This window comes from Citrus sinensis, chromosome 8, assembly GCF_022201045.2.
Source record: "Citrus sinensis cultivar Valencia sweet orange chromosome 8, DVS_A1.0, whole genome shotgun sequence".
In the NCBI taxonomy this organism is placed as follows: domain Eukaryota; kingdom Viridiplantae; phylum Streptophyta; class Magnoliopsida; order Sapindales; family Rutaceae; genus Citrus; species Citrus sinensis.
This window is the reverse complement of record NC_068563.1, coordinates 27,838,220-27,852,347: the sequence shown is the minus strand read 5'-3', so window position 1 is coordinate 27,852,347 and position 14,128 is coordinate 27,838,220. Positions and strand designations below refer to the sequence as shown.

The 14,128-nt window shown below is 34.5% G+C and overlaps 1 protein-coding gene across 2 annotated transcripts; it reads left to right on the top strand.

The window, feature by feature from the left end:
* Nucleotides 1-4,940: 4,940 nt before the first annotated feature.
* On the top strand, nucleotides 4,941-13,763 carry LOC102618854 (patatin-like protein 2). Of its 2 annotated transcripts, XM_006488089.4 has the most exons (7): nucleotides 4,941-5,147; nucleotides 11,803-11,861; nucleotides 12,175-12,356; nucleotides 12,468-12,654; nucleotides 12,762-12,923; nucleotides 13,018-13,493; nucleotides 13,584-13,763. In XM_006488089.4, the coding sequence occupies exons 1-7, from the start codon at nucleotides 5,069-5,071 to the stop codon at nucleotides 13,663-13,665; spliced, it is 1,227 nt and encodes a 408-aa protein (XP_006488152.2). In that variant the 5' UTR covers nucleotides 4,941-5,068; the 3' UTR covers nucleotides 13,666-13,763. The 2 variants fall into 2 exon arrangements, with proteins under 2 accessions (XP_006488152.2, XP_006488153.2); XM_006488090.3 differs by lacking the exons at nucleotides 11,803-11,861; nucleotides 12,175-12,356; nucleotides 12,468-12,654; ... (1 more) ...; nucleotides 13,018-13,493; nucleotides 13,584-13,763 and adding exons at nucleotides 5,497-5,678; nucleotides 5,792-5,978; nucleotides 6,086-6,247; nucleotides 6,342-6,817; nucleotides 6,920-7,279 and having other exon boundaries at nucleotides 4,941-5,206.
* The last annotated feature ends 365 nt before the right edge of the window (nucleotides 13,764-14,128 follow it).

Sequence of the window (14,128 nt, the reverse complement as noted above, 5' to 3'; positions counted from 1 at the left end):
ACCGAATGGTCTTGGAGATGGTAGACAGATCCGTAGTTTGAAGGGTGACCTTTTTATGGAAGGTACGATGAGTTTAGACTGCAGCAATGATGCTCTGCTTATAAAATTGGGAGTTGGGCTTTTTGTGACCCAACTGATATTTGCATTTGACCTGAGATTACTGTAATAAAGTTGTTTGATTGCGGTTCCTAAGTCATCAGATTGGTAAAAAATTATTCATAGTGTACAATTGATTGTTACTAATTCTACGGGTTGCTACAGTAACAATTATAAGCTTATTTATCCATATATATTTCATAGGGGAATACTGGGAGGAAGTTATTAATGAGCGCATAAGAAATCCCTATTCTATATTGCTTGTAGATAAGAATCCATATTCCATCATATGCCGAAAGCGCTGGGATTTCAATGTGGTAACACTCTCATTCTAAGGGCTTTACAATTTTTTTTTTTAAATTTTTACTGCTGTTGGAAATTTTGTGTTGTGACCATGCTAAATATGCCACCTGATGCTCCTTTTATGCTTTTGCAGATGGAAAATATTTGTTTTTACACCAGAGCCTCTGCAATTCCTGTTGCACCTGATTTTGAAGGTTATTTAGTTTCCTTTCACACACTGGCACTATCATGAATGTTGACAGATTGATAATGTCATGACTCATTTGCACTCAGTTTTTCATCAATTTCACAAAGTCATATCTCTGCTAGGGATGGCAAAAATCCCCACGGGGACGGGTAACTTCGGAGATTTTTCCCATTTGGGGAGGGTATGGGGATAATTTCATACCCAATTTCTTATTCGGGGAGGGGACGGAGAAATGTTTTTACCCAATTTCTTATTCGGGGAGAGGTCGGGGATGAGGTGGAATCCCCATCCCCTACCCATTTCCCCTTTTTAATTTTATTTTAATTTTTAAAAATTACTAGTAAATAAATTATAAAATTATAAATATTGGTAAAAATAAAAAATATCAAAATATTTATATTATTAAACTTTTAGGCCTAATTAACTAATTAAAGTCCTAAATTTTTATTGAGGACATTAAAAAGACCGAGTAAATTCTATTAGCCAAACATTTTTTTTAATTTTAATATTCTTTAAATATTTTAAACTTAAATCTATTTTATTTATTTATTTTTAGATGTTATAATTGCCCACAGCGAATCACAATTTTAATATCTAATCTAATCTAATCTAATATTTGATTTTGATTTGCTCCGATTTAACTATTATGTTGTAAAAGAAATAGTCCACATTTATAAAGTGCCCACGCCACCATTGAAAAAGTTAATTTTGAATCTAAATTCGATTTTATTTGTAATAATTTTGTATTAAACTATTAATTTGTTCATGATAGTTTGTAAAAGAAGTTTGTAAAAGAAGTTTGTATTTCTTGCATGTTGCGTTACTTACTAATTTAATGTATGTGACTTTTGTAATAGATATTAATGTAAGATATATTTCGAATTTTACTTTTATTTGAATTTTTTATTTTAATATGATTAACTCAAAATTAAAAAGAAAATGTATTAATTATTCGGAGATCGGGGACCCTCGGGGATCCCCTGTTATTATTCGGGGAGGGGATGAGGATTCTCTCAAGTAATTCTGACGGGGACGGGGACGGGACGAAGACATACGCAAAATATCGGGGATGGGTACGGGGAGATCGGTCCCCTCCCCTCCCCTCCCCATTGCCATCCCTAATCTCTGCCTTTTTAAAAAAGAGTTCTAAAATGGAATCAATTATCAATTGTTCCTCCACTCAGGTTGAGCTATTTTATTCAAATGGTTAATGCAATTTTATTATGCTTAAAGCACTGGCGGTACTGGCTGTTGATGTTCCATGTCCTTGGACTGGCTACCTCTGCTGATTTCATGGTTGTTACCTTCATATCTCTGCCATCAAATGATTACAAATTGTGGCCCATTGAATGTGCAGGAACGGATTCAACAACTCAGTTTTCTCTCGATGCATTAGCTGTTTTCATGTTTCATTTGCTTCAAAAAGTTCATCATCTAGTACATATATTCGTCTGTTCCTTCTAAATTTGTAGTTGTTTTCGTATATTTTTACCTCAAATGTCCGGATTATTATCTTATTTATTTCATTTTTAATGCCAAATGCGATCTAGGGGGATCTTGACAAGGACTCTCCGAATGCTGCTGGTTATGTTCCACAAGTATTTTATCGCCTTATTAAGGACAGGGTATGATGTTTATTTTTCGACCAGCATAATATTGACGTTCCGATATATACTAAAAGCATTATCTGATCTCTTATGCTGTCAATTTTCAGAGCAATCCATGGTTCAACTTTGAGCGTGATTTGCTTAAACGTTTCGGTTCTCTTGTCAAAATGCCGTTGCTGAAAAATGATAGGTGAACATGTTTTCTATGGGATATGATGCTTGATGAAATGTGAGTTCGTGGCCCTTCTAATGTCAATTACCCCTTTTTTGACTTCGTCTTTTTGTTGTCCCAACACTAGCTATGGCTATTTGGTCATTACATTATTAACTCTCTAGAATTTCCTTTTGTCTTCTAGTCATTCTTTAACGCGTGATAACTGACATAACTGCTTCTACAGCACCCAGCTAATCCTTTGAAACCATATCAGCAAATATATCTCATCAGCGCATCTGCCATGTTAGCACTATAATAAAACTTAGAACCTCAGTGAAAGCTGAATTTCTAACCACAATCTTGCGACTAGAAACTAAATCCCATGCCTAGGAGATTTTATCAGCAGTTTTCAATTTATTCAGCAACTAGGAATTTTTATCTTCCAGTTTTGGCATGCTATGACGTTAATGATCTCTAAGGTGCTTGAATTTGTAGGAGTCCTCTGCCTGATCAAGTGAGATCTGCTCTGGAGGAGGGTATAAAACTGTGCAGGCTTGAAGAAAGGTAGATACCAAAACCTTTACATGTCTATAGCTATATATGATGAACATTATGCATACATCCTTATATTTTACGTGTTAAAATATTGCCATAATAGCCCAGTTTGGGAATGTGATAAGATTTATCATCCATTTTGTTGTTGCTTGGAAGAATATGTACTGCAATAGTTGGCCCAGATAAAGGTTCCAAACTTAATTATTAAGCTTAACTACTGTCAAATTTGGATTATTTAAGGGGCTAAATTTTGAATCCCCTTAGCGTTGATGAATTATAATTTAATTAGTAATCAATTATGTTTATAGCTTATCTGTATCAGTCTGTATATGTTTAGTTAGGTTAGATGCTTGATTCTGTTAAGAGTGCATAGATTCTTGTGGTTGTGGACTACCCTAAAATTACGTACGTTTATTAGTTGATATCAAAATGTAATGTTATATCACATAAGCATTATTATTCTCTTACGTATATCTTACTGTATGTCGTATGATGTTAGTTGGGAATACTCCAAAGGATCTTGTCTCAATTCGATATGCCAGACTAATTGCAAACAATCAGACTTTAGGTTCTCTTTTGACACGAATGATTATATTGAACTAATTATTAAGATTGGACTGAATTAAACTGGATTATATTATATACTATATTATATTTGGTATAATATCGTATTGAACAATGTTAAATCATATTTAAATATAAAAAATATTTATGAATGTTAAAGAGTAAAAATTAAAATTAATTTAAAGGTAATTAACAAGAGCATTAAATATGTAGTAAATTAGTCATTGGGTAGTCATAATTATAATAAACAAATATAAATTAATAATTTTTTAATTTTTTAATTATTTTTTATAAGATATTTTACATATATTTTATTTTACCAAAAAGCTAGGAAATAATGTATATATAAAACAAATTATTTACTTGTATTATTAATTTCCATGATTATTTTTAATATTACATTGGTGATTATTAAATTTAATACAATCAATTATTGTAACAAATTATTACATAGTTAATTTTATTGGAGTAAAAGTACCAATTTAATTAAACTAGAAAAACAAAATAAAAAATAAATTCAAGTAAATCATGAATAAAATAAATAAATAAATAATTAATTAAACTTTAGGTTACAAATAAAAAATAGTATTATATATGAAAGAAATATGAATAATTTTTTTTCTCTTATTCTAATTCCATCTAAACCCACTTATAAATTGGAATTGTTAATCTCATGATTTAAGAATTTAGTCCTCCCTAATCTAATCCAATCCAAGCAAAGTAGCCAAAAATGGGATAAAATATAAATTTAGTTCTTCCTAATCCAATCCAAGCAAAGTAGCCAAAAATAAGATAAAATATTTAATCACAAAGTTAATCTAATCCCATACTTAATACTAACTTCCAAACATAACCTTAGAGATTACAAATTTGAAAAAAAAAAAAAAAGAAGGAAAAAAAAGGCTAGATAAGCGCTTTCTTTGAATGTACCTCGGCGGAGGAAACATTCTCGTCCTCGAGACTTGGTATAACTGCGAAAGGCAACTCACTTGTCAACTCATCAACATATAATTGGTCTTCTTTACTGGATGACTTTTCAGACAGTTACTTCTTGTCGTTGCTTTGATTCTTTCATAGTCCTGTTAATGCAACTGCCAGCAGATTAATTGTTACTGGGATATTCTCAAATTCATCATCCACTAGTTATTTGGAACCCAGACCCACGGCTAAATGATTATTTTTGACCTATTCAACGTGGTGCTTTTAACCGTCCATTAACGTATATTTTACTTCTCTACATATATATTTTCACTTGCCCTCTTGGACGCGAATATTTGGTCCAACTGAATCCAAGTCCAGGCTACCGAAAGAATTTGGATCAATGTGACTGTGAAGCCATCCGAAAAGCTGCGGATACTGGGTCAAAGTGCTAGAAAAGTCGCTTGAATAATTTTGAATATTCAAACTAAATCAATTTCACGCGAAGCAGAGGTCTATAAATACCGCGCATGTCTTTCCTTAAGAATTCGTACTACTACAACATCATTTCAGCAGAGACACTCAAGTTCAATTTTCCAAAAACTTCAATTAGCTGAACGATCTCCCTCTTTCTTAATCCATATATCCCTGGTTCCTTTTTGAATTACCTTGTTAGTTTTTCTAATGGAAATTCAATCTCCAAGATCACCCATACAACCTCCAACTTTTGGTAACCTTATCACCATTCTTAGCATCGATGGAGGTGGAATTAGAGGAGTCATCCCTGCAACTATCCTTGCCTTCCTAGAGTCTGAGCTTCAGGTAGTATTAATAGATTTAGTATGTACTATGTGGTTACAACATAAGCATGCTCGCATATTATATATGATTTCATGTATCAATACTTTAGAGATATAAGTAATGACAGACATATCAAATTTTATTGATTGACTAGTAATTCTTTATAAAATCTAAGTGAATTAATTATATTATTCCTACTAACCAATTAATGATTGTCACATCATTTGGGATAACCTTTTAGATTAAGAAATTTGGGATGTATAGATTTATAGAGTAGAGTAATAATGATTTTTGGTCGGAAATTTGAACAGAAACTTGACGGAGAGGAAGCAAGAATTGCAGACTATTTTGATGTGATTTCAGGAACGAGCACCGGTGGTCTTGTGACCGCTATGCTAACGGCCCCAAATGAGCAAAATCGCCCCCTGTTTGCTGCTAAGGATATCAAGGAATTTTATCTGAATCACTGCCCTAAAATCTTTCCCCAATCTAGGTAACAATCTTGATATACATGTGTGGCAAAGAGAAGGGGGGAAAAGGAAAAAGAAAAAAGAAAAAAAAAATTTAATTTCGATTGATATATTTTCCTTATTGTATGTATTACAGTGGCCCCTTTGGTCCTGCTACAAAGCTGATTAAGTCTCTCACTGGGCCAAAATATGATGGCAAATATCTACATCACCTCGTGAAGGAAAAATTAGGAGATAAAAAGCTGCACGAGACGTTGACAAACGTTGTGATTCCAACTTTTGACATCAAGAATCTCCAGCCAACTATCTTCTCCAGCTACGAGGTCCGTACATAAAACTTCACCACTATCTCTCCAAAAAAAAAAAAAAAGGCATTAAAATAATTAAGCTCTAACTTGATTGCATGTGTTCCGCGTGATTTAATTATCAGATGAAGCAAAATCCCAGCCTAGATGCCTCACTCTCCGATATCTGCGTTGCAACTTCAGCCGCCCCTACTTATCTTCCAGCCCATTCGTTTGAAACCAAAGATTCCACAGGAAAAGTGAGAAGTTTTGATCTCATTGACGGTGGCGTTGCCGCTAACAATCCGGTATAATTATATATTTCGATCGATCTTTATTAATTAATTATTGAAAAATTCTCCAATGACGGAAAACTTATATAATATATGTATAATTTTTCAGACTCTAGTTGCTTTGAACGAGGTAACCAAAGAAATCAATCGGGGAAGTTCTGACTACTATGCAATCAACGCAATGGATTACACTCGGTTTCTGGTGATATCGTTAGGGACTGGTGCGCCAAAAACTGAAGCGAAGTATGACGCCCTTAAAGCAGCTAAGTGGGGTGTGTTGGGTTGGTTGTCGAGTGAAAGTTCGACTCCATTGGTGGATGTGTTCATGCAATCAAGCAGCGACATGACGGACTTTCACATTTCCACTGCTTTTAAAGCCCTTCATTCTGAAAACGGTTATCTTCGCATCCAGGATGATACACTAACTGGAGACGAGGCTTCAGTTGATGTTGCCACCAAAAAGAACCTCGAGAGTCTTGTGGGAATTGGTGAAAGACTGCTGAAGAAACCAGTTACAAAGGTCAATTTCGAAACTGGACTATGTGAGCCTTGTGGTCAGGGTACTAATGACGAGGCTCTCATAAGGTACGTAACTGTTAATCAGTTAGCATGTATCTCAATGCATGTGTGTATTAGTGTATGTTTATACTAATTCATGTTTTCTATTTTATTTATTTAATTTTGCAGACTAGCAAAAGATCTTTCTAAGGAGAAGCGGATTCGTGACATGAGATCACCGCAAGGAAAGGTTGCAAAAGCCACCAATTGAACAATATAAATCGCCCAGCACAAAGGATTATATATTTTTTAATTCATTTAAATGTTGTTAACTGTAGTGTTATGTGATAATTGACCAATTTGTCAAAATAAAATTACGTGGAAGGCTGATTTTTCATCCTATACTGGCTACTGATTGTCTCTTTTATTTTTTTTTCCCCAATGACATTTGAATGGGATACGGTGCATGAGACATGGAATTGTAACTCATAATTCTTTGTTCCTTCAATAGTATTTTCAATACAAATATCTATTGTATTGTGACTTTTCCTTTCACTTGTTTATTGTGATTTTTAGATTTTGAAAATTTCACAAAGAAATGACATTACACCAGTTGACTTTGCGATACATGCAATCATGCATGTACACATATTATTTTCAATTTGTCATTGTAGATAAAGGTCATGAAAAAGCTCTTCTATTCGCTTTTAATACTTCATTAATGTTGCAACGACTTGGGGTTTTGAGTATTTTTGAAATATTAGGATGCTATGCTAAAAATAGGGGTCAACAATAATTTTTCCCAATTTCGCTCAAGAAAATCAATTGATCAGATTGTCGAATAGCCAGCTAACTATGTGCTTATTTTATATATGGTGAAAAAATACTTAAATTAATAATATAAGGGTTCGAAATAATGAGAAGGTCTTAGGTGCTTGTTGATCATTGTTCTTTATTAGTTCAATACTTGTTACTTGGATTTATATATTATTATAATTAATTAAAACATACATATGACAAGAAACGAATGAGAAAGTAGCGTCCAATACATTTCCCCTTGAAGCTTTCTCGCTCCTCCATTTAAAAAAAAAAACAAAAATTGGCTTTTGACACTGCTTTGTCGTGATCCTATAACAAATATTACAGAAGTATTTGTAAGCTACCATATTGTATAACATTACATCGCTTTTCGGGAAAGAGATTTGAATGATGACTCTTAATAATCATAGCCCATAGGGTTGTTGCAATAATTAAGGTAGAGCCAGTCTAAGCTATCGTATTCGTTGATGATTATTTATATGAAGTGTTAATATATGATATATTTCTCTAGACAATTTGCAAGCCCCCCCCCCCCTTTACATTAATTTGCATAGAAAATTTTATTGTTTGCATCAAAGCTCTTTTGTATAAATATTAACCAATTGCCACTACTTATTATTAAATCTCTTATTCTCTTGCAAATCTATTATAATCTCTCATCTCAAATGAATTGGTACTGATTTTTTTTTAATTCTTCACTTTCGCTAAAATTGTAAATAAAATGATCTATAATATTAGTTAAAATTGTAAATGAGTAATAAATTTAAAAAAATATCTATTATTTTGTTTTTGTTTGGTAAGGGAGGAGCTACACCACAGCTGGCTGGTGCAATGGTGTGTTTGCGAGAATTGTTGTTTTTTTAAAACCTTAATACATTGGTAATTTATTAAATTTTTTTTGTGTATTAAATCATCTGGTAATTTATTAAGATTTGATAGCAAATAATACAACGTATTAATTAGGACAAATAAAATGAGCCTCACACCACATAGAGGCATTGAAGAAAAGTAATAACGCAAGAAAATCAAAACAAAGAACCAGAAGCAATACACGTCAACGAAATAAGTCTGTAATGTGGAAATCCATTGGCTTCTTTAGAGAGAATGCGAGAATTGATTTAACATTAGATAAATTGTTTTTATTCCACTTTCGGTACGCATTTGTTCTGCTTCCATTACATGCTTTATTGCGCCAACAACTCCTTTCAAGGTTTAATTTGATTCTGAATCGATTACCTACTCCGAGTGACAAACACAGATCATCGTCACTCAATATGACCCAAATTAGCAATGATATTTCGGTGAAGGATCAACATAGTCTTCAAAATTATCATTTCATAATTTGATACCGATTATATGCACACCAAAGCCGTGGTGTTTCACTTGGGGATCAACTTTAATTTAGTCCTGATTTTGACCGTTTCATGAGTCGCTTATGATTTCAAGTAGTGGAAGAACTTGTGACTTTAAACAAAAAAAAAATGGAACTAATAGGGAAGATTTAATATACTGTAGTTGAGGCTGAAACTCCATGAAAGCTGTAGGTACATGTAGAGAGAATTCTCAACTCCACTCCACCAGTGGGATATTCGCATTCACCTTCCTTTTCTTGGAAATTTTCATCATTATTACAAGTCCTCCACCTGCTGGCTCATTGTCCCTACGTATACCGATCCAAATTTCAAACACTGAAGTTTGATTTCCTTCTTAATGTTATTATTTTATCATAAGAGATCATAAATTCCTTACGTTGAAAGAGAAAAAAAAAACCCACAAACTCTCGTATAATTGCAATCTCATTCTCAAACTCACATAATTCCACAGCTAATAATACCTCCAACTCACTGTGTAATTGTGCCTCTAATTGAATCAGCCCTCTAAAGCTATAATTCTCTAAGGCTGCTTGAATACCATTAATCCGAGCCATTAACCTTCATTTGTGCTAAAAAATATTTCCAAACACATCCCGATTCCAACCTTGAACCGCATGGACAAACTGAGAGGCCGTAATATTACGTAGTATTATAGTGAACATTAGGATCCCACGTCTGCTTTACAAATGTGTTAAAATGCTCATGAGTTAACCAAGATGCCAAAAACCGAAAAGGCATATTAACTTGTTTCTTGTAATCAGCTCCCTTAAACCAAACCAGCACTGGCCTGTGATCTAAGGCAACCTTCAGAAGATGAAGAACATAATTATCCGCGAACTTTAGTGGTCGTTTAAGAAGAGTTCCACGTGACTAGGTAAACCATTGACCTTTAAATTTTAAATAAAAAATTTTATGCCCATTAAACCACTGTCGAAACAAACTACACACTCCATGATGCCTTGCAACGCCCCCATGTTTTTCAGAAGCATACAAAATAGAGTTAAAATCCCTATCAATCAACCAAAGACTTTGAATTGAACGAGCAAGGTTATCCATATGATTCCATAACTGTCTCCACAACATTGGATTTGGGCTAGAATAAACAGTTGTTGCCCAAGACAAAGACATTATTCATACAAATTCTAAAATGAATAATTTACCTATGATTAAACAACACATCCACCTCTATAAAACTCCGCAAGAGGAGTCAAATTCCTCCAGAGAAGCCTACTACTTCAACTCGATGAGAATGATCAAAACCATTTTTCTTAATAAACTCATATGTTTTAATTCCACTAACACGAGTTTCAGAAGGGTTATAATTTTTAACAACTGTCTTAAAAGAGCGCCTAAATTTAGACGAGGCCGCCCCTTAGACATTCCAATACATGATGCTAATCGACATAAAAATAATCAAATTAAAAAGGACAGAAACCTTGATGTTGCTGACCATTGACATCACCATAATCTAGATTTGTTTGGTATTGAACATTTTTTTCCTGTAATTATTATTATTAAAAGTTTAACAATAATATTTAAGATAAGGATCATCCCATGTGAAGAAAACACATACACAGGATGTAATTTTCAAATTCATTAAATTATGCGAGAGCCGGCGCTTATATAAAATAACGCTACATTCACAAACAGTTGCACAAACATTTATAATAAACTAGCTGAATAAAAGTATTTCAGGTTCCATGTAATTATTTTCATAACTATTTTATTCTTCGACTTGTTCATTCAAACCATATGAATAAATGCATGATTTTTAATTTATAGGAAAGAGATTGTATGATAATTTATGATTATATTATATTATTATTGTTAAGCAATTTATTTCTTCGCAGACGTTTATGAGAGGATAACTACCGAACTGGCGGCGGCCCGATAACTCCTAAACGCTGGCCATGCAATTCACGTGATAAAACAATGATTAATATAAGATTATCCGCGCGCCCATGGCTGCTCGAAAATCGCACTCGTAGTAATTTTTGAAGAGCTGTAACAGTCATGCATGATCACGCAATGGCGAAGAAAATAGAACAAAAATATAAGGTCAATGATTGACATTACCTTGCCTCAATTCGATATGCCAGGCTCATTGCAAACGATCCGAACTTAGAGATTACAAATTGAAAAAAAAAATGAAGAAAAAGGCAAGATAAGCGAAAGGCAACTCACTTGCACGTCAACTTATCAACATATAATTGGTCTTCTTAACTGGATGACATTTCAGACAGTTACTTCTTGTCGTTGCTTTGATTCTTTCATAGTCATGTTAATGCAACTGCCTGCAGATTAATTGTAACTGGGATATTCTCAAATTCATCATCCACTAGTTATTTGGAACCCAGACCCACGGCTAAATGATTTATTTTTTACCTATTCAACATGATGCTTTTAACCGTCTATTAACATATATTGTACTTCTCTACATGTAAATTTTCAATTGCCCTCTTGGGCAAAAATATGTGGTCCAACTCAATCCATGTCCAGGCAACCGAAAGAATTTGGATCAATGTGAAGCCATCCGAGAAGCTGCGCATACTGGGTCAAAATGTTAGACTAGAGAAATCTCTTGGATAATTTTGAACATTCAAACTAAATTAATTTTGCGCGAAGCAGAGGTCTATAAATACCGCGCATGCATTTCCTTAAGGATTCGTACTACTACAACATCATTTCAGCAGAGACACTCAAGTTCAAGGCTCCAAAAACTTCAATTAACTGAACAATCTCCCGCTTTCTTAATCCATATATCCCTGGATCCTTTTTGAATTACCTTGTTAGTTTTTCTAATGGAAATCCAAACTCCGAGATCACCCATACAGCCTCCAACTTTTGGTAACCTTGTCACCATTCTTAGCATCGATGGAGGTGGAATTAGAGGAATCATCCCTGCGACTATCCTTGCCTTCTTAGAGTCCGAGCTTCAGGTAGTATCAATAGATTTAGTATGTATTACGTTGTCACAACATAAGCATGCATGCATATTATATATGGTTTCATGCATCATTACTTAAGAGATAAGAGAAATGACATACATCTCAAATTTTTTATCCTGAATGACGTATCATTCATTGATTGACTAGTAATTCTTTATAAAATTTAAGTAAATTAATTATATTATTCCTACTAACCAATTAATGATTGTCACATCATTTGGGATAGCCTTTTGGATTAAGAAATTTGGGATGTATAGATTTATAGAGTAGAGTAATAATGATTTTTGGTCGGAAATTTGAACAGAAACTTGACGGAGAGGAAGCAAGAATTGCAGACTATTTTGATGTGATTTCCGGAACGAGCACCGGTGGTCTTGTGACCGCTATGCTAACGGCCCCAAATGAGCAAAACCGCCCCCTGTTTGCTGCTAAGGATATCAAGGAATTTTATCTGAATCACTGCCCTAAAATCTTTCCCCAATCTAGGTAACAATCTTGATATACTTGTGTGGCAAAGAGAAGGGGGGAAAAGGAAAAAGAAAAAAGAAAAAAAAAATTGATTTCGATTGATATATTTTCTTATTGTATGTATTACAGTGGCCCCTTTGGTCCTGCTACAAAGCTGATTAAGTCTCTCACTGGGCCAAAATATGATGGCAAATATCTACATCGCCTGGTGAAGGAAAAATTAGGAGATAAAAAGCTGCACGAGACGTTGACAAACGTTGTGATTCCAACTTTTGACATCAAGAATCTCCAGCCAACTATCTTCTCCAGCTACGAGGTCCGTACATAAAACTTCACCACTATCTCTCCAAAAAAAAAAAAAAAGGCATTAAAATAATTAAGCTCTAACTTGATTGCATGTGTTCCGCGTGATTTAATTATCAGATGAAGCAAAATCCCAGCCTAGATGCCTCACTCTCCGATATCTGCGTTGCAACTTCAGCCGCCCCTACTTATCTTCCAGCCCATTCGTTTGAAACCAAAGATTCCACAGGAACAGTGAGACGTTTTGATCTCATTGACGGTGGCGTTGCCGCTAACAATCCGGTATAATTATATATTTCGATCGATCTTTATTAATTAATTATTGAAAAATTCTCCAATGACGGAAAACTTATATAATATATGTATAATTTTTCAGACTCTAGTTGCTTTGAACGAGGTAACCAAAGAAATCAATCGGGGAAGTTCTGACTACTATGCAATCAACGCAATGGATTACACTCGGTTTCTGGTGATATCGTTAGGGACTGGTGCGCCAAAAACTGAAGCGAAGTACGACGCCCTTAAAGCAGCTAAGTGGGGTGTGTTGGGTTGGTTGTCGAGTGAAAGTTCGACTCCATTGGTGGATGTGTTCATGCAATCAAGCAGCGACATGACGGACTTTCACATTTCCACTGCTTTTAAAGCCCTTCATTCTGAAAACGGTTATCTTCGCATCCAGGATGATACACTAACTGGAGACGAGGCTTCAGTTGATGTTGCCACCAAAAAGAACCTCGAGAGTCTTGTGGGAATTGGTGAAAGACTGCTGAAGAAACCAGTCACAAAGGTCAATTTCGAAACTGGACTGTGTGAGCCATGTGGTCAGGGTACTAATGACGAGGCTCTCATAAGGTACGTAATTGTTAATCAGTTAGCATGTATTTCAATGCATGTACACTTATACTAATTCATGTTTTTTATTTAATTTATTTAATTTTGCAGACTAGCAGAAGTTCTTTCTAGAGAGAAGCGGATTCGTGACATGAGATCACCGCAAGGAAAGGCTGCAAGAGCCACCAATTGAACAATATAAAGTTCATTTAAATGTTGTTAATTGTAGTATTATGTGATAATTAACCAATTTGTCCAAATAAAATTACGGGAAACGCTGATTTTTCATCCTGTACTAGCTAGTGATTGTCTCTTTTATTTTTTTCCCCCAGTGAAATTTGAATGGGATACGGTGCATGAGACACGGAATTGTAACTCATAATTCTTTGTTCCTTCAATTGTATTTTCGGTTTGAACCACGAGGTGGTCCTAAGTGGGTCCCAACTGTGGGAGACACCTTTAAGCCTGTACCACAACCCAGACTAATCCCCGCTCACTCCGGGTCGACCCATAAGGGGTAAAGTGCTGGCCAAAGTGGTGACTCCATACGAGAGCGGGACTTGAACCCGTGACCTCTCTTAAGGAGTGAGAGTGCCGAACCACTCACACCTTCAATTGTATTTTCAATACAAATATCTATTGTATTGTGACTTTTC

What these genes read in the sequence shown, in the direction of transcription:
- LOC102618854 (XM_006488089.4), top strand. Translation starts at nt 5,069, where the DNA reads ATGGAAATTCAATCTCCAAGATCACCCATACAACCTCCAACTTTTGGT. An exon ending in TCTTAGAGTCCGAGCTTCAG is followed by an intron (nt 11,862 to 12,174) that starts GTAGTATCAATA and finishes AAATTTGAACAG; the next exon opens with AAACTTGACGGAGAGGAAGC. An exon ending in AATGACGAGGCTCTCATAAG is followed by an intron (nt 13,494 to 13,583) that starts GTACGTAATTGT and finishes TTAATTTTGCAG; the next exon opens with ACTAGCAGAAGTTCTTTCTA.